At 37.4% G+C, this 22,302-nt stretch overlaps 1 protein-coding gene across 2 annotated transcripts in view; it reads left to right on the top strand.

Annotated features, from left to right (window-relative positions):
- Fim (plastin-2 Fim) overlaps positions 1-22,302 on the top strand; it is a 193,844-nt gene that overhangs the window by 114,408 nt on the left and 57,134 nt on the right. For both annotated transcript variants that reach the window (XM_069838215.1, XM_069838216.1), the window contains exon 2: positions 20,790-20,957. In XM_069838215.1, the coding sequence (XP_069694316.1) occupies positions 20,790-20,957 (168 nt within the window). The remainder of the gene's footprint in view (positions 1-20,789; positions 20,958-22,302) is intronic.

Raw genomic sequence — 22,302 nt, forward strand, 5'->3', positions numbered from 1 at the left:
AGACGAGTCGCACGCCATCATGTTCCACTAGATGGCTCCCGACACGACTTACACCAAGGCCGGCAACATTTGCAAACGAAATGATGCTAAACTTGTTACTACTTGTTAATGTTACTACAGATGTATAGTATTATGTGACAGGTTAGGTTAGGTGAGTAGTATTATGTGAGAGGTTAGGTTAGGTGTGTAGTATTATGTGAGAGATTAGGTTAGTTTGTGTGTGCAGTATTATTATGCGAGCGGTGTTGGCGACACTGATAATACTGTCACAATCAGGAAATATGGCCGACTTTTTCGAATTTGGTATATACAGTGAGTAAAGTAAGTATTTGGGGCGGGTTGAGTGGGCTTATCTCTCTCCCAGTGATCATATCCAATTTGCACTATTCCATAGTATAAGTCTCAGACATTTTTAAGATATTTTAACAATTTTATCTAGTGCCAGGGTCGTAAATAACCTTCACCGATAAGGAGGTAGGATGGCCATTTACTTTCTCCCTCCATTGCATACATCGTGACCAGTAACATATTTGACTAATCAGACTTGAGAGTTTATATATATATATATATTATATATATATATACTGTATATATATCTTTATATAATATGTAATATAGACTATACACACATATTGTTTGTTCCTCCTAAGGAAACGTTTTGTTCTTCTTTGTGTTACGACGATGACGATTGAGACTTTTGGCAGATATAGCGAGAATATGTCGACTTACTCTTACTAATACTGCCCTCTGTGTAATAATAATAATAATAATAATAATAATAATAATAATAATAATACCACCACCACCGACGTATTGTACATGTACGCTGTGCGTAAGCAGGAAGAAGGTATAAAGGAGACCAAATCTAGTTGAGAAAACATCATTGTCAAGTGGGCGGTAATGGAAAAGAACCAACCTACCAGCGTTTAAGTACTTCGTCTAAACTCAAGTGCGTATTGCTATCATAGAAATGGACGCTCAAAGGAGATACACGCAAGAGTCACTCAAGTGTCCTCGGTGAGAAAATTGAAGACTGGTGTGCAAACTTCTTGTCACAAGTCTGATAGTGTGCTAAAATTCAAAGCTTAGAGTGAAATCACCTCTGTACGGTATGAAATTCCCTTGGTAATATATTTATGTAAGCTTAATACCGTGAAACGAGGTATCGCGGTGCTATATCATTGCAGTGAAAGTATATTATTGTGCTGCAAAAGAATCTATTTCGATATACTGATCTAAATATAATACAGCATTTTCATTATCTCCGATACCGAGGAAATAGTTTCGACATTTCCGACTGACTGTGTACAGCGATTTCTCCTAAATTATTTGACGGATTTTGTTCATGTTGTGTATACTTCTCTCATGCCGACGAAGTCTTAGTGAGGAGGGGTTGGAAAAGAAGGAAAGAGAGGTTACGCGTCTGCACATTTTAGTGAAACTTAACTGTTCAGGCACCGTAAAGATATCGTCTCAGTGATGTACAATACATGTCTTGTATAAGGATTTAAGAGAACTGTATACTATGTACTGTGTATTTCGATTAAACATCCCCCCCCCACTAAGAGCACATCCAGTGACATAACTTGCCTACAGAGACAATGTATGACATACTGTTTATACCTGTGAGTCAGACCGGGAATACCTCACATGAAATGTAATAATAACAATAATACTACCGTAAGCAGGAAGAGGGTATCTTTTCACTAATTAATCAATGGGTCGTCGACCTGGTTGGCGAGTTGGTATAGCGCTGGCCTTCTATGCCCAAGGTTGCGGGTTCGATCCCGGGTCAGGTCGATGGCATTTAAATGTGCTTAAATGTGACAGGCTCATCTCAGTAGATTTATTGGCACGTAAAAGAACTCTTGCGGGAAAAAATTCCGGCACAACCGGCGACGCTGATATAACTTCTGCAGTTGCGAGCGTCGTTAAATAAAATATAATATTTTTAACAACCTCAATGGGTCTTCATAAAAATAATAATACAGAAAAGCCATTTACTCGAAGACTCACTTTTTCACATTATTATCATACGTGTTATAAAGTGGTAAATTAAATTGTTTTCAAAACTGTTTGTTTTAGGGAAATTCTTATTACATAATTCTGCGTTCAGTCGAAAACTTAAGTTAAAAAGTTTGAATTTGAATATCTACACTACCGGTCAAAAGTTTTTAATCATCTATCACAACTATGGATTTGTGGTTAAAACAGGGATTTAGTTTCGAATATTCTATCATATCATAATGCCAGAGAAAGAAAATATTTATTTTATTGGTCTCTTTAGTTTTTCCGATGTGTTTGTACATTGAAATAAAGTATATAGTTGCTTTCATAGCTGATCGAAAACTTTTGACCGGTAGTGTATGCAGTATTTTGCTAAATTAACATAATTCAGCTATTATGAAGGTTAAAAATAGGGATTTAATTTATCTGTTAAAATTTACAGAAATGTTTCTTCAGCTGAAAGCTTTTAACGGAAGCTTATGAGCAGGCTTCGCATTTTTTTCACTCTGAATTTATCGAGAAATATAGCTTTGTACGGCGAGAGTTCAAATGTCTGGCGCTCACCGCATAAGTGGCGGTACAGTAGGCCTACGGTGAATGTAAATAATGGAGCATATCATGACAACACTGCAATTTAATTTTAATGGTTTGCACAATCGAAACGTTTTGAACAGATATGGTTGCCCTTCCATTGACTACAAATGAAGACGTTATTATAAAAACCAACCCTTGTCAAAATTGTTATTTTTCAGAACAATAAAAATAAATAGAACACATGTCAACTGTTTCCGTACAACTGGTGTTTATCCTTGTGGCTATTGCACCTGACATGAGTCGTTTTTGGAGTCTATAAACATTTTAAATAGTAGCAAATGTGTCCTTAACTCAATTTCATTAAAAATGACTAGGGCTGTTCTTGTAATGTCTTCAATTGCATTTCAAAATTAAAATCTGATAATAAATATACAGCAGAAGTTTTTATACCTATATACAAACGATAATTTGCACATATTTATTGAAATAACTACTATTGCAGTGATAAAAAAATATACATTCTGAGATTGTGTAACTGGAACCTTTTCCAATTGTCAGTTATCATCATTAAGCACAAATCGCAGAAAAACTGCGAATGGTCACAATTATAATGTGCATCTCTTACAGCAAGAAACAATTGCAAATGTTCCGTATGTTTCCTTTTACTGCCACAGTGAATTTTGAATACCTCGTCGTGTTTCAATCTTCAGTTCCACTTTGCACACTTTACAGAATATGTTACCATTCCTTACACAAAAATAATCATTTCGAAATAAATAACTGCAGTGTAGATACTGATGGTGACATTTGTCTTCTGGTGTGCCTCCTCTATGACTGAACGGGATCATAATGAACTCGTCGACATACAAACATACGCAACATCGTGCACTCCTACATAACACAAACCAAAACTCATAGAGGTCTTCTAACCTGCTTGTGCTTTTGACTGAAGTCATTAATGTACCAGGAGAAGCTACTCCAGCCAATATAGCTCTTGTGACAAACATGCGAAGCTTGCTTATGAGGTTAAAAAGTCTACAAGAATTACTTGATACAGTTCATATGACCTTGACGATTAAAAATATTGAGCAAAATAAGGACTTATTAAGATATTCGCCCGTAGAGTGTATATACAGATTTCCTATAAAAACCGGTTTCACTCTAACCTCTACGTATATAACAAAGTCTGTTGTCGGGCGGCGAGAGGTCGTACTCTGGCATACGGACATTCCGTGCCAGCTTGCCTACGCAGATCGGTCCCACTCCACCACCCCTTACCGCTTAGTTTCCTCGGGACAGGCGCACCGCACTACCGCCTTTAAATCGACGGAACATTACTACCTGAAACCGGTCTGCATAGGAACTCTTTATACCGTAAATGCATATAGTTCTGTCGCAATTAATGTTCACTTGTCACCAAGTAAAAGCTGGTTCACAATAAACCGGGAACGGAAATAATGTTAAAATAAGTATATTTAAATGTGAGCATTCACAATTAACTATGGTCAATGCTCACATTTAAATACATTTTTTTATTTTAACAGTATTTCTGTTCTAGTCGTTTCCGTTCCCGGTTTGTGAACCAGCCTTTAAGGGGACACGCTACTGAGTTTTCGTCAATTTTGGTCAATGCTAAAAGTTATTATTTTTTTTTACTGATGAACTGTATTGACTAGGAACAAACCCATGCACCATTTCATTGTAGGTATTCTTAGCATCATTTTAAATGTTTAAGAAACAAATTATCTTTATATGAGACCCAGATATTTGTTTACTAAAATTATAAACACTTTTTTATATTTTATTTTTTTCCGAGTACATTTTTCAACATAAAATTTTGAAAATAATTGTGCACATGTAACTCATCAACATCTATTCGATTTTAAAATTTAAAGAACTTACAATCAAAATTGTGGAGAATAGAAATCTCAGTAGCGTGTCCCCTTAACCATGCGGTCTTATATTTTAAAACATTAGCACCTTTTGACTAAATGTCTTTGCTATTCACACACCACTAGCTAGTTGTTTACTAATGAAGGAAAGTCCGTAGTGACTCAACCTCAATATTTTAGATCTTTCCGATGTAAACCCTTATATTCAATGACTATATTGTCTTGATTTTATAATACGCAATAATCGTATATAAAATACGGAACTTGCTTGCTTAGGTGTGTGTCAAATTATTCGCTTCCGCTGCCTGTACTTGAAACAGGTCGACTACATTCTGTCCGGCGTTGTATGTTCACCTTCAAACTAATACAAATATACAGATGTCACAGCCCTAAGTATTATATATCTATGCTGAGAAGGAATTAAAACTATGTCCCTCACTGTACAGCATGAAAGTATTGCATTCTTCGCATGTGTTGTGAACGATTTATTAAGAAAATGAACAGTGAACAGGATGAATATAATCGGCGACTTGATAAAGAACGGAATGGTTTCGGAACACAAAATATATGAAAAAATTTATGTTAAATTTTTGTTATTTTTCCAGGAGGCTTTCACAGTTCGTACAGAAATAAGTGTTTATATTCCGCAAACTTTGTTATGTTTGTGTCGTTTGATCCCGTTTCCGGAAGGAAAGCATTTCATTTTCCTATTCTTTTCATTGAGAATGTATTTGCTGCAGGATCTGAATATTTGTAATATTTAATGCGTGTACAAATTAATGGTTTCCGCAAAGATGGGCGAAGTAAAAAATTGTAACTGTCTAGTGATAAGTAAGTTTGTGGCGCCTGCGATATTTCAGAAAATATTCGGAATTACTGGAATGGGCTGGTGAGTGATACTGATAACAAGGAAGAATTGTTGGACGATAACGGACGCTTCCGACTCGCAGTGCGCCACGAGTGATATCACGAGATTCCAGTTCTTACGTGGAAGGAAGCAAGAACTCTTGGGCACGCCCGCAGCTGAATCACGCGCTGAGTCAGGACGCTGGAATTCCCAGCGAGAGTCGCCGAACCCACTTCCGAGATAAGCGCGGATGCCTTCCGTCCGTCATTCCGTCTGTGTAATCATTTTTCTCTTCTAGTATTGGACTTGTTTTGAACGTAGCCATGGTGCTGTACTACGCGCGTATATATTATGTAGTCTTGTAGTGTTCATAAAACCTCATAATATTTAATATTACATGTAAAACGAAGTTTTAAAGCGATTTTTATTCGCCAGATTTGCTTCACTGTTAAAGAGAGAGAAAAAAAAGGAAAGCAGTGTAGATTTGTAAAGCCGGGAAACAATAAGATTTTATATTTAAAAAAATGTAAATTTATCTTCTGAAAGGTATCCAATGAAGAGTAGAGTGAAATCGTGAAAGAGGAACGAAGACCCATGAAAAGTTATACAGTGGCTAGCAAAAGAATTCGATTTTCCCGAATAAATCAGTTTTTCTTTATCTTTGTTAACCTCCTTTCTGAGTCTTTTTTTTTTTCTTTTATACGGAGGGACCCGAAGGCTTGCACTGCAGCCTGAGGCTTATTGTGCTTACCACTCCTATCTATTCTGTGAATGATTGGGTATCCGAACGGCCACGCTCTTGTACATGTACTGTACGCCGCACCGTGAACCCGGGCATGGTATGGATGATGGTATGTGAATTAATGATGGCGAAATGAGTCTGAGGTCTAAAGCTGAAAGTTACTCAGCAATTCTGCTTCAATTGGTTGAGGGAAAACCTCGGGGGGGGGGAACTCAACCAGGTAACTTGTCCAACAAGGATTTGAACCCCGGCCCGCTCACTTCACGGTGAGACGTGCTAACCGTTAAGGCTGGTTCACAATAAACCGGGAACGGAAACGAGAACGAAAACTAGAACGGAAATAATGTTAAAATCAATGTGTGTGTGTGTATATATATATATATGTATATATATATATATATACAATAGGTTCGTTCTCGTTTCCGTTCCAGGTTTATTGTGAACCAGTCTTTACTCTACAGCAGTGGACATTCTTGATCTTACAAGTCAGTGCCCGTAGAGGAGGGATAATTCTTTTAGAGTACATACGAGACATGGGCGATGGACGAACTTCCGTGGTGAGGAATCAGCTCAACATAGGGATCGTCTAAAGACAACACGGAAGTTCGTGATTAGCTAAGTTATTTCAGCGATAGTATTCATTTCTCTTGTAAATATTGGCGTAAAAACAAATATATAACCTGAACTCAGTACTTCATAGCATAGCATATTCTTTATTACTGATCACACACTGCAAGCGTTTAGGCCAGGGGTCGGCAGAATGTCAACGTAGGTGACATCATATGAAACGCAGCCCGCCTTGCAGACGAGGGATGGTAGAAAGCAATAGGCTGGGGGGAGGAGAGGACTGAACCTCGCCCGTATTGTCTGGAAATAAGTAACCGATCTATATGTCTTAGCATCCTTCTGATTTATTTTATATTACTCATCAGCCTATCCCGATGTTTTAATCAGTGAAGTGAACTCTGATTCTCCATCATAAGTTGCAATTTGTAATTGCTCAAATGAATGTTTGTCTGCCAATCGGGAGCGCGCTTTATATCGTGTTTCATTTTTTAAAGAAGTTGCTCACATATGTAGGTGTACAGGGTGATTCACGAGGAAAGGTAAAAAATTTAGTATACGATATCTTAGGCCATTTTGAGTGAAAAAGTTCATATGAACATAGGTCCGTTTTCGAACGATGGCGGAGCTAGATGCATTTTTTGGGAAAACGTCTCTCCCCAATGTGAATCAGACGTTACCATATGCTGCTGACTTGAGACGTAAGACAAGGTCACGGATCGCAATGAATTACGTAACATTGGACTCTACATTGTGAGCGATGTGGATATAAGTTCATTCACCTCACAAACCGGGTGATGGGGCATTACAAATGTCCAATCGCCTGCCCTTGTCTGATGCAATCACACAGAACCCGCGCATAACACAAATGCACTATCGCTTATCAGTTCACAGCAGTTCAGTCAGCTACCTACATTACAGTAGTTATACAGGTACAGTTATCGGAAATGTTAAGTTGTGTTTTTCAAGCTGCCTTATAATTTTCGACTGCAGAGTACGCCGATATTGTGTATGTTTATGGTTTGTGCGATGGAAGTTCCTTGCGTGCCGTCGCTGAATGTGAACGACGCATTCCGAACTGAAGAGTACCATATCGAAGAGTATTTACTGTCTATGGGGTTGGATGAAAGACTTGGTGTACCAAAGGAAGGTGGAAACGAGAGAGACGCTAATCGACCGTATTTTGGATGCTACACACCGCATAAAGAACAGCCACGTGCAACTCTCCCGAGCGATGAGCGCGATTCACGCCCGAGCGCAACAATCGAAAATGTGCGAAAACATCGACCCCGACATCTAGAATATTAGGTATGTATGCATACGTGAATATACACTTTAAATTTGACCGTTATCTGTCTCTAAATGCGAGTTAATACAATGGAATCCGAGAAGATTTTGTGAAATCAAGGAGACATATCTCCGTAACCGTTCGAAAACGGACCCATATTCATATGAACGTTTTGACTCGGAATGACTTCAGAATTCACATCACAAATTTATCTTTCCTCGTGAATCACCCTGTATGTCGAGACGAACATTGAAATAAACCTAGCACAAAAGATGTAAGGAGTGTATTTTTTGAATTGTAGTGAATTTTCGGTAAATTTTTTAATCTGAGAAATTTTCCCTTATTTAGGCTTCCTTGCAAAGTTTCAAAATTTTATATTCAAAAAATTATATTCGGCACCGCTTTTTTCTTAACCATTAGTAATATTATGGCAAAGTACACGTGACAATGGAGTTTTGTATAATGTGTCTTTATGGTTGTAATATGAAACCCTTTAAGTAGTTCAGAACATACACGTATTATATTTTCTTTCTGTGCACAACAAAAGAATTTCTCTTCCCATTCTTCTACAAATACTCGTTTTGCTGCACTCTTTACGTTTAATGGTTTGAAAACAGACATGCTGATCGCCAGTTACGTATAGTACTCGGTCATTATGAAAGGGAGAGACTTGCTGCATGTGACATTCCATTTCGTGGCTCATAGCATTTCACCTGCAGTCGACATCATGTAGCAGTGGACGCATGTTTTCGTATGATTGTTTTGTTAGGAATGGCGAATCGGTGATCATGGTACGGCGTAAGTTTTGCTACAGATTCGATATTAAACGCAATGATTCTGTTCCCGTGCGTGACACAATCTTATGTTGGGTTAACAATCTTTGAACAAAAGGCGCAATACTGAAGAATAAACTGCCCAGCCCCCAACGCAGAGTGCGTACTCCAGGAAATGTTGAAAGAGTCAGACAAGCGATAATGCGCAGCCCAGGGCGCTCTCCTCGAAGACATTAAGCTGCACTTGGAATCAGCAATCGTATGGTAAGACGGATTTTGCATGACGATTTACATTTACACCCATACAAGATGGGTGGCTGTTTATAAATTCAATGTAAGAGATTACCCTAACGATGAATTTCGCACAGGAAATGCTTGCACTCCACGAGCAGTATGAAAACATGATGGTTGCAATGAGTGATAAATCCGATTTCCATCTTAATGTAACCGCTAACAGACAAAATTTTCGGTATTGGGCTGCTGAAAATCCGCTACAATTACACGAAAAACCTCTGCATAGCCCTAAACTCTAAAGTAACAGTTTGGTGCGCGGTGGGACAGTTTCACGTCGTCGGTTTCTACCTTTTTTCAAGAAAATGGGGTTACAGTTACTGTAAACTCTGTGCGTTACGTTGAGATAATTAACACTTTCATCCCTGAGTTACAAAGAAGGGGTATTGATAGTCAACGTTTGTGGTTTCAGCAAGATGGGGCCACGGCGCTTACCGCCAGAGCGTCAATGACAGTTCTTTGCCCCGTGTTTCCCAATCGTCTCATTTCTAGATTTGGTGATGTTTCGTGGCCCCCTCCGTCCCCTGACCTGTCCACATGTGATTTTTTTCTATGGGAGTATCTAAAGGCACGTGTTTACGAGGATAAGCCCAGAATATTAGATGAATTAAAAGACGCGATAAGTCAACACATCACTCAAATCAACAGAGATCTCCTGGAAAGATTAGAGGTCAATTTTCGTCAGCGCCTTCAACAATGCGTCAACGCAGACTGACATCATATGCCAGATGTAATTTTCCGCTCATAATTGAAATTGTATGTCCCCACACAAATGTTGTTCTACCAATAAATTGTGTTGAAAACAAAAACTATTTTATATTTGTTTTAAAAACACTTGGTTCCTATGCCCCCACCCTGTACAACAGAAAGATAAGAATACACTTCATAATCAGACAAACCATTACCTCTCAATCTGTAGTAAATATAAGCATAACTCATTGTCAAAACCCTCTGTTCCAATATTTAAGCCCGCGACAGTACATGTGCATGAGAACGTATGTCGGGTAAATCACTTTGCTAGGAACCGTCTCCAGGGCTCTGCTAATACATCTGCAGAAATACTTGCGCGCCAAGCTTCTCTGCGTTAGGCATCGTCATTATGAATGTGATATTGCGGGAACAGAAGCCACTAGAACAAAATGTGTGGTCGTGAATGAATGCACCTCTGTCATATCATCTTTCACCAGAATTAAGTATCTGACAGGATTGAATAATTTTCGACTTAATAAGCACTTTCCATATGTCAGTCAGTTCTCGTATTGTTTTTTTTTAAGAATTGCCTGGTACTGTACTTTCAACAATATTACTTTGCGTCTTACGAAAAATCACTATTTAAAAATCATGGATATATGGGAAGTGTTTGTGCTTCATAATGAGATTCTGATGGTGCGCGGTAGCGTCGATCTGAGCATGCAACATACATACACAGCGAGGGGATTTAACTCTTTAATTCTTTTGAAGACCTAAGTATAGGGACATCATTTTATTTCTACTAACATTTTTAATATTAACTTGCCTATACCTCTGAATCAATGCCGTTTGCTACCCCCTTCCACGACTGGAGTTCGATGATACTGGCGTAATATACAAACAAATCACTTTACTAGGTATAAGAGGGAAGAAAAGTAGTTCATCCATTTACGTAAACTAGGAAATATTGCGCTTTTGAGTTTGACCATTTTCATTAGATTTTTGTTTAATCAAAATACAGTACAGTATTACCAATGATTGTTTTTACTCACGAACTGAGCTATCCATTCAGACGTATTCATTATGCAGTGTATATTATACCGTCTACAGCACATTAGCGTATAATCTAGAAAATGAAGTTAAATTGAAAAATAATCATAATATGGATATTTAAACACATTTTTTAAAATGGTGGCCGTTCATTTCGATACAGGCTTCAGTTCTAATGTGCATATTATCACACTATAGACTATTGTAGCGAATTCCAATTACCAGTTTCGTTCTTCGTACTAATAAGTCATGTTGAAATAATTCTGTACCTACTCTATAAAAGAGTACCTTACGTACTGTAAATTCAGTCTTCACTTCTGCCCGATCCGAAAAGATAAAATTACTCAGGCATGCTATCTACTGTCCGCCCAAGTGGTTATGTCGTATAAAGGGAGGAAATCACGTGATAGTTAATTACTTAACGAGGCCCTTTTATTTAAGTTATTTTAAACAGTTGTATAATATTACGTAGACGTCCAATTCCTAACAGAAATTAATGTTCTCAGAAAAGAGCTAAGGCAGCCCAGTCACTAACTGGCGAATAAAAACTGGTGGGGGAAACCGGGATACGACGTAGGCAAATGGATGACAGTACCTGTGCGAAAATGATTCAATATTGAAAGCTCTTTCTTCACTGGAAAACGCGAACATATTTTTGGAACGTACTGTTTACTGTGACCGTAAGGCTACTTTGACTGTATATGCGGTCTTGGATCTGTGTGGAGGACGGTTGAACTTCATTAGTAGAAGGGGTGGGAGTGAAGGACATTCAAAAACTCAGGTACAGTAAAAATTGAAGTAAAAATAAAATGATGTCCCTGTATATGCCAGACATATTACTAGCGTTATCATAGGACTGAGCAGGAAATGTTTAATATGAAGACCAAGCTTATTCAAAGTTTCTATCACGACTGTTGCTAGGTTTTCAGCCTTATGACCACAGTGAGGCAGAAATTTCATAAACCATTCCACTGGTGATCCACATTCAGTTGTGTCGAATGATGAATGCTAATTGATATGTATGTGGAATGTTAGGAGTTGAATCTAAAATTATAGAAAAATACTTACAAGCAAACATTTTGATGGGGGCAGATAAAAAAAAGTTATATTTTTTCTTCCACCATGTTAATAATGTCAAAAATTATACAAATTTTGGCCACTCGACTGCAATTACTAGGTCATTCAGAAAGTGATTTTCCCCGGAGCAGATTACAGAAAAAAAACACAATTACATAGAAAGATTTAGTGAAACAGATACAGCAATTGTTGCGCTATTTGCCAACATATCCCTCACTGGAATTGAGACATTTGTGATAAAATGGGATCAATTTTTGTGTCCGTGTGTAGTAGAAGTCAGCTGCCAGGGATCGGAACCAGCGTTTGACAGCGTCTGCACCCCTCTGGCGATCCCATGATATGACTGTCTCAGTTTCGGTGGGGAATATTTTGGAAACTAGCTCAACAATTTCTGTATATATTCCAATAAATTCTTCTAATGACATTGTGTTTTCTTTCTGTTAACGGCCCCTGGTGAACTTATTCTTTTAAGGTCCTCGTAATTGCGGTCGAGTGGCCAAAATTTATATAAGCACTTATTTTGACAATATTAACATGGTAAAAGAAAAAAAATAACATTTTTATCTGCCTGCATCAGAATGGTTGCTTGTTAGCTGCTTTTATTTCATTTATTATAAAATTTACCTCCTCAAGGGACATTATTTTAATGAACTCGTCACAAATTTGTGATGACAAATAGGATGTTGTGCCACTACCTTTATTGTCATAGCTCTCTATATGCTCTGAGGGAAATGAGCTGAACTGCGCAATCAGTTCTAACGACATGATATAATGTCTACTATCGTTCGAACCAAATGTTTCATCTGTGCCTCTAAACGGTAAACCACGTAGCAAGGGATTTTACTGTTGCTACTATACGCTTTAGAACTTCCCTCCAGTACCTAATTTCTTCTTCTGTTTGAAGTAGCAAAGCCCTATCAATTACTTCTACCGTATTTTTTTCTAGCCAACATTGTTGTGATTGTACATTTATGTTCATAGAAATTTTCATGTTCTTTCATATAGTGAGGATCGCGTAAGTGTAGTTCCTAAAAGTTTAATTTGGCCGTCTCTTCAGTGTTGCCAACTAATACCAGATATCACCAAAGAAGGTAAAATCACAATGCTACGTACTGAAATAATAGTACAGTAGAACCTCGATTATCCGTCACCCTATTAACCGATTGGCGGATTATCCGACTCACTATTTTTCGATCTTTTTTTTTTTCTTCAGAAATAAATAACTTATATGAAGTACTGTTTTGTACATCATATTAGTAGGTCCTACATATTTTTTTGCTAGAGAATGTTATTACAAGCCTTTATCGTTACACAGTATTGTCTACTGTTCGAATTTCCGTTCTATAATATAACTTGTATAGCATATAAAATGTCTTCCACGGGTGTTAACAGGAAACGTGTTGTGCTAAGTATCGAAAAATGGAAATAATTGGTTTCAGAAAGAGAAACTGCGGCTCATTTCGCATCAGAATACGAGATTGGAGTTACAACTGCGCGATTTAATAAAAAAAAACAAGGACAAGTGTAAAAAAGTATGTAAATCTACAACATGAGACCGCCTTTATACCTGTCTTTCCTGAGACAGTCATTACAAATGGCTTCCTTGCCCCTTAAAAACCCGTCATTGATAACCAGACTTAAATTAGTGAACTTGTGATTCACTACTTAGCGAGTTAAATACAAGACCATGGAGGAAATTACACATTTTTCATGGTACGGATTATCCGATTTTTTCGATCAACCGTTCAGTCCATCCCCTTCATTACCACGGATAATAGAGGTTCTACTGTAATAATAATAATAATAGTAATAATAACAATAATATATTATTAACAGTAACACTGTCTTGCTTATATTTACCACATCCCATCTTTATGTTTCCTAAGTGATTCAATAATTTATGAAATAATACGTTTTCTTCCTGGACTTCTCGCATATTATGTTAGTCATTAGAACTAGTATGATCTAATATTAAAATGTATTTTGTCTTACGTGAAATTTATTGCTTTGACTAAAGAGTTTACGATTCATGAGACCTAACCTAAAAATGTATTTCCTTACTTGCATTTTCATCAGTTTCCTATACTGCAAACCGAAATTATTGCTGCCAACATAACAGTTAGAAAATAACTACCAGTTGTAGTATTTATCAGTATCCGAAATTCGAAACGAAGTTGGTAAAAGAAAATTCAACCTGAGAGCTAGAAAATCACTATAATTCATTAACATATATAGTAATAGGGGAAAAATGGTTAGGTTTCACCCTTAGGGTATTAACTAAGCTGATCCTGACTATATATTGTTTTGCAGTTTTCCAGTCTTTATAACCTTCTGTTGCTAAGGTAGCTATCTTTCCAGCTATCTTTCCGAAGAGCCTACAGAAAGCACAATAAACTGAGTATTTACTTTTAGAAAAAACTAACCACGATCTAGAACGCGTTTCATCATTAACTAAAGTTCGGCTGAATAGTGATCGCGAAAGGTATCTGGCGGTATCCGAGTACTGTTGCCTTGTGCATTCAAAATTTTCATCCCTATTTTGTGTTACTCCATGCCTTAGAATGTAGTCTCGCTTTGCATCGTTCATAATCCATTTAAAGGGATCATTACTTGGTTTAATAAACTCATTATCTTCATATTCTTTTAAATCACATACACTGTCGTTATTGGTATCGTCACACTTACTGATACTGTCACCCGTATTACTACACTGTCCATATTCACTTGTTTGCGTTAGTTCTCTATTAGAATCTGTCGTAACAGTAGCAGCGTCGGCGTCCTCAATTTTTTCTGTTGTCGAACAATGCTGTAGGAAGAAACTGTCTTAACTTTTTACACTTTCCAGTTACCACCCTATTTTTTTCTTTCGTTGCTTTAGCATTCTTTCCATACTGTGATCCACTTATTTTTTACGCGGCTCAAGTTCACTCATTTTGTAGTTATGATCTACGAAACTCGAAACCGAAGTCTAAGGAATACTAAAATACACTGCATTCTACCTATCTGCATTCGACATATACAGGGTGATTCAGAACTTGTTTTACAGAAGAATATGGTAGATAGTGGATACTAAAACCTTTTTCATTAAGCAATGTGTGTCTTATCTCGCACCGGTACGGCGCTACACTTGTTTTAGTGTTGTGGCTGTTTGCTATGTTGTGATTGTTGTTGCTATGCGCATTGATGCGTCATTGTCTCAGTCCATATGTCATGCCAAATCGCCTAAAGGGAGAAAATTACAGGGACTTCATGGAAAACACCCTGTCCGTTTTATTGGAAAAGGTAACGCTTGCAGTACGCACGAGGATATGGTTCCAGCGTGACGGAGTTCTTGCTTACTTCTGTATTTTTAGTAGGTTATTTTACGTCGCTTTATCAACATCTTAAGTTATTTAGATTAGATGAAGGTGATAATGCCGGTGAAATGAGTCCGGGTTCCAGCACCGAAAGTTACTCAGCATTTACTCGTATTGGGTTGAGGGAAGACCCTGGAAAAAACCTCAACCAGGTAACCTGCCCCGGCCTGAAATCGAACCCGGGCCAGACGCGCTAACCGTTACTTCACAGGTGTGGACACTTCTGTATTGCGGCAAGGTAACAGCGACGGCAACATTTGGTGACAGATGGATTGGTTATCAAGGTCCCGTCCCATGGCCAGCAAGATCGCCAGATCTTAATCCGCTTGACTTCTTGTGAAGACATCTGACGACCCTAGTGTATGGCACACCTGTACACCAGATCGATGATTTTCTTTCACGGATTGTCGACGCCTATAACACCATACATATTACACCTGGCATATTTGAACGAATGCGACAGTCAGTGTTTCGGCGATGCCAGTGTTGTTTGCAAGAAAGGGGGCATCGGTTCCAAGCTCTTCTGTAATGCACAAGTTAAGTGTCATTGTCTGTTGTTTTTCATTGAAAGCTGTCAGCAGAGAGTCAAGCCATTGGCATTGGCCCTTACATGAATAAGTGCCTGCCAGCCACAACACTGAAAGAAGTCCAGCGCCGCACCGGTGCAAGATAGGACACACATTGCTTAATGAAAAATGCTTCCTTTAGTACCGTCTAGCTACCATATTCTTCTGTAACATAAGTTCTGAATCCCTCTGTATAGTCTTTAACGATTCGAAACATTCAAACTTATTCATTATTTAAAAAAATTGATTTCTGAAAGGCAGGCTGTGGTTCGTTTTCAAGCATTGGTTTTGTTGGTGGTATAAGTATTACGAGTATTTCTTACTTCGATAGGAAGTATAAAGTAAATTGAAAAAAATATTCTTCTGTAACATAAGTTCTGAATCCTCCTGTATAGTCTTTAACGATTCGAAACATTGAAACTTATTCATTGTTAAAAAAAATTGATTTTTGAATGGCAGGCTGGAAACAGGCTTTCCGATATTGGACGCTACTTTTGCAGCTTTGTTATGGCTGTCTTCTTACTTGCAGCACAATATTTTGTTCATCTCTCTCAGAGAGGATGGGTTTTCGCCTTCTTCCTTCTTTATTTTCTACAGTACCCTCATATTTGAATTTATCCACAATTATTTTGAATCGTAGAATGTGTTCTTCCTATAATCTGTCTGATATTTCTCAAAGACCTTCTAGAGCTAATTTCACTATTAAATTTCGTTCTACTATAGTCGTTTGTTTGCGTCCAATCAGTTTTCCATCTGTACTATCACAACACTCCCAGAGTAATAACAAAGTTGCAGTGACAGACCTAGTTTGAGTTCCTACACTCACTATGAACGTAAAACGTAAACAAACATTACAGTGTACGCTCAATTATGTGTTTCTGTTTTGAATACTCCGCGGAACTAAAATAGGTGTACACATCTTTTAAAGAGTTAGATCGCATTACTTTTTTGATACAGGGATAAAAAAATGTCAAAGTATACTGCTGTCTATTTTCGTAATTAAAATCCACCCATCTGTAATAATTACAGTACATTTTAACATAAAATATATGTACGCTCAATTGCGAGAGCCACTGTATATTCATTCATTAATTCATTCAATCATTATATTCATTCAAGTTGTGCTGTGGCTTATGTTATGTGCAGGTATGTTGTGTTATATTAATTCAGGAATGTTTCCTTTGTCATTTCATAGAATTCTCTTCAGAGTGTGAACATTGAAATTGCCCAAAGCTGCTTTCAGGAAACTTGCTTTGACTTTCCTTCCACATGACTAGGGCCTTTATACTTATTTTCTGCCAGGCTATTTTCATACAGTATGATAGTATAGGGCAGCCCAGGGCATAAGAGGGGAAGTGGAAGGGACTCGTGTTCTTTTCGCTTACACCGCATTATAAACAAACGCAGAATGTGGAAGACGGAACCTGGTTGGTAGCTGGTAGCCTGACTGGTTACCTAGTCGGAAAGAATGCCTGAACGTTACGTAATGGAAGGGTGCAAGACGGGGACTGTTCGGTCGAATGCTACCTAGCCTGTTAGCCCGCTGGTAGCTGGTATAGTGAGGATCAGGTAAGAACAGTTCCTAAACAGTAAATATTGCCGTCTTATCAGTGTTGCCAACCGTTACTAGATATCACACGATCCTACGTATTATTTATTCTTATTTACGTACCGTACTTTACCTTAATGTTGAAAGGTTATTCGAAATAATTCAATAATTAGTAACATATTTTCGTAGGCAAACTATACGAGAAAGGGATCAACATGTTAGGTATTTTGTCTGGCAATATGAAATTCATTGATTTGACTAAACAATTGATTTACGAGACTTAACCTAAAAATGTATTTTGTTTGACCACATAAAATTGTTAGTACTAACTCCGAAAACTTACCTGACTACAGTCTTGAATTATAACCACAACGCAACACATAAAATAATTGTTATGTATTCATATTAATTAATTTTATTAGTATGTTCAAATTTCACTAGCTTCAAATAACCGGCTCCGAAATCTAGTACAATTTTAATTTCATAGAACTCCAGTACTGACAACATTTGTCTCATCTGCCAACATAACACTTACAAAATCACTACCATTTGTAGTATTTATCAGTATCGAAATTCTAAACGAAGTTTGTAAAAGAAAATTCAACCTGCAAACTATAAAATCACCAAAATCCACTAGCATATGTAGTAATGGGGGGAAAAATGGTTAGGTTTCACCCTTAGGGTATGAAGTAAGCTGACCCGGACTATAGAATGGATTCCTTCATTTTTCCAGCTACCAGCGACCTAAATGTCTTTACTGCGCATGCGTCCTGCGAGTCCGTAGAAATTCCCCATGTGCTAAACGCCTACTGCTCTTCATTTCGACGCGTATAATGGATTAATTTCAAAGAATAATAATAATAATAATAATAATAATAATAATAATAATAATAATAATGTTTATTGCCAGAAAAATACAATACAAAGAAATTGTAAATTTACAAATTCTAGTACTCCCCTAAAAGAGAGTGTTCTCGTGCTCAGGGGAGGATTCGATAAATAATAAAGACGCATAAATTACAATATAATAACATCTATAAAGTAATCATTACTCATAACAAATTGCTTACATGCATTTTTAAATTTCTTACTGTTGGAGGTAAATAGATGTGCGTATTTCTTTATTAATTTGTTATAAATTCTGGGGCAGATATTAGTACTATATTGAAAGCAGTGCAGATTTTGAGACCCCATATCTCTCTGCCGCATTTCGAAGAGACATTCTTCCTTTTATAACATCTAAAGTCTTTTCCAATACATCCTGCAAGACATGCTTGTGGCATTTTCCCCTTGTATTACTTTCGTATTGTCTGCCCGTGGTGTCCCTATTCACCCCAAGAAAACAATATGAATGACAGTTTTAAGCCTGTTGTTATTATTAACTTTTAATCATATTTTTTCATTCACATAGCCTCAAAAACAACTATACAGAGTGATTCAAAACCTCTGCGACAAACTCTGAGGGGTGATAGATCTAACAATAAGGAACCGTTTTTGTTAAATAACCTATGTCTTTTGACGCGTCGTTTCGAAGTTACCGTTGAAAATGTTTTGCGCGGGCATATGTCAATTTATGCGAATGTGTACACCCCTGTTTGTTAAGATGTTTGTAAGAGAAGAGAAGGGTTGTTGTTGTTGTTTGTTTACGTTTAATGTTCAATACCTTTTCCTTTCAGTTCAGTCTAATCATCAATTGAGAATGGATGTCTACACTTTTTCCGAGTTAGCTGACATGGTAATGTGTTATGGGGAGGCTCGCGGAAACGGAAGAAGAGCCTTCCACATGTACCAACAACAGTTTGAAAACAGAAATCACCCTCACCACACAATGTTTGCTCGACTTTATCAGCGCCTTCGATACGATGAGTCTCTTCGTCCCCGGCATATTGGTGGAAGACCGCGTAGACATCCATTCTCAATTGATGATTACACTGAACTGAAAGGAAAAGGTATTGAACATTAAACGTAAACAAACAGGGGTGCACACATTCGCATACATTGACGTATGCCCTCGCAAAAACATTTTCAGCGATAACTTCGAAACGATGCACCAAAAGACAGGTTGTTTAATAAAAAGGGTCCCTTATTGTTAGATCTATCACCCCTCAGAGTTTGTCGCAGAGGTTTTGAATCACCCTGTATAATTACCTGGTTTCAGCTGTAGTGAAGAAATAATTAATTTGCAGTAGAAGTTTCCCACTATATGTGTACTTTGAAAAACAGCAGATGTAACCCTAGATCATATATGTAACAGATAACTCATCACTATGTTAAAATCGGCAACACTTTGAAGAGAACAACCGCCAGGATCGCCACCCGTCCGCCGTAAACGAACACCAGATGGCAGTACAGTCGCTAATGCAATTGAAATGGGAATTGTAACGTGACTCCTTATGTAAGAACTAGATGGCAGCGTAGTAAACCTGACAAAAGTTGTCAAAGCCAATAAGGCCGACCTATCTGTTACATATATGATCTAGGATGTAACTTAGCATGCCTGCCAGCATCAAATACATCAAAATTCGTAATAATCGACAGGCATACAACATAACAAACAATCCCAGGATTATGAATGACTAATTGTTACATGTTTATATTTTATAGTAATTATTGTCCGAAATAACTTTTTTCCACAATGTTGTTCCTATTCACCCTTATGTTCCGATTCACCCCATTTTACGGTACTTACTTACTGGCTTTTAAGGAACCCGGAGGTTCATTGCCGCCCTCACATAAGCCCGCCATTGGTCCCTATCCTGAGCAAGATTAATCCAGTCTCTATCATCGTATCCCATTACGGTACATATTTTATTATTATTTTAAATCGAAATAGCCCCTAAACTGAATGCAAATATTGTGACTCGAACAAAAATATCTCTAAAAAATTAGAATGATAATGCTTTGGTGTAATTCCTGGTATGTAGATAGGTTGTATATTTTAACAAACTTGCAGAATCTTCTTCTTCTATGGCGTGTCGGCCCATTTTCGGGTCATGGCCTCCCCAGTTGCACTCCACCAAACTTGTCGATCCTGTGCTGCGACTCTCCAATTCCGGATTTTGAGGATTTGTAGTGCATCCCGACATACACCATCTTCCCATCTATTACGTGGTCTTCCCACCGGCCTTCCTCCTCTGAAATCTCCTGAAAATACCTTCTTTGGGACTCGATGTTCTTCCATCCTAATTAGATGACCTGCCCATTTGAGTCTCTTAATCCGAATAACATGCAGCAAGGGTAGCTCTCCATACAAGGAGTATAGTTCGTTATTATATGTAATTCTCCATTCCCCTTGCATGCATACAGGTCCGTAGATTCTCCTCAGGATTTTCCTTTCGAAAGAATCGATCTTTTCCACGGCTTTCTTTGAGAGGGTCCACGTTTCACTTCCATACATCACTATACTCCAAATGAATGTTTTATATAGCATTACCTTTAATCTCTGGTTTATATCCCTGTTTCTGAGAATGGGAAGTACTGAGAAATATGCTTTATTGGCAGTCTGTATTCTTGCTTGTATACTTGCAGAATCTTTATGTATGTTTTTTGATTTCTTGTTTCAGATCGATAAGAATGGAGATGGTTACATTGATCTGTCAGAACTGAAGGAGGCTCTTGATGTGTGTGGCTTCAAGTTACCAGGATGGAAGGTGCGACAGATGATCGAGGAGTATGATGATAAGAGGCAGATAGAACACAGGGGTCGACTCTCATTTGATGAGTTCGAGAAGGTAAGCCAATCGGCCGAATTAATATTTAAAAAACCCTAACTGCAATCATTTTCGTCGTCATGATGATGATGATGATGATGATGATGATGATGATAATGGTTGTTATAGTTGTTATTGTGGTTATTTTTCATTCATATGCTGAATGAATTATGCATAAGACACCAGTAAACACATCAGTTAATGGAAGTTCCTACTTATCACATGCAAAATAATGGTAAAAATAGCATATATTCTAGTAATCATAAATATAATACTATTTGTCAGAGCTCTTTCATTCTTTTTTGTGGTTTGTATACATATTAAGCTTCAATATATAAAAAGAAAATGGTTACTCTAGAGCAGCGGTCGTCAGCACAGAGCACCCTGGGGCTAGCGTCTCTTACCCGTGGAGAACACAGTGCACCATGGTGCACTCGTAGCTGCTAGCAGGTATGCTCTACCTCTTCCTGTTGCACGATGGGGCACATGGGAAGGCTCCGCTTACCCTTTGCACATTTTAACGAGTGCTGACGACCACTGCTCTAGAGTAATTCTTTCTGCTTAAAATAATTTTTGAATTTATACATAATTTTCTTATAAATCTACTACATGCCTGTGATAAGGTGGATTCTATTCACTTATTATAGCACACATTGAATTTAAATTGTAGCCACTTACTGCTTACTAAAACACACCCTACCAAAATTATGAATATATCTGCAATATTTTGGGCATAGGGCTTATATCAATATTCACCATCAAAAATAATAAAAAAATTTGACGATGATGATTGGTATAAGCTTTGTGCCCATAATATTGCAGATACATTAATAAATTTGGTAGGGTGTAATTTAGTATCTGTTAGCAGTAAGTGGCTAAAATTTCAATTCCATGTGTGCTATAATAAGTGAATCACAGGCGCGTAGTGAATTTGTAAAAAGGAATTATGTTTAAATTAAAAAATTATTTTAAGGGGAAAGATTTACTCTAGAGTACCATTCTTTTTTTATTTTAAAGCTTAATATGTATACACACGTTACTAAAAAATTTAGAGCTCTGATAAATAGTATTATATTTATGACTACTAGAAGATATGCTATTTTTACCATTATTTTACATGCGATAAGAAGGAACTTCACTTTTGAAGTACCGAATTGTATAAATTTTCTAGAAATTTTATAATTGGGGCTAGGATTTATTTGCAATTGCATTTTTTCCTCCATTTATCCCTAAAATATCTTAATAGCTCTGTAAAATACAAGTTTTATAGTTGAAATAGAATAATATTGTTTTTGTAGTTCGCTAATACTCTTGGATTTGGATATCCTCCATTTGTCGTCTTGCATAACAATAGTACTTTCTTAAC

Source organism: Periplaneta americana, chromosome 10 (assembly GCF_040183065.1).
Source record: "Periplaneta americana isolate PAMFEO1 chromosome 10, P.americana_PAMFEO1_priV1, whole genome shotgun sequence".
NCBI lineage: Eukaryota > Metazoa > Arthropoda > Insecta > Blattodea > Blattidae > Periplaneta > Periplaneta americana.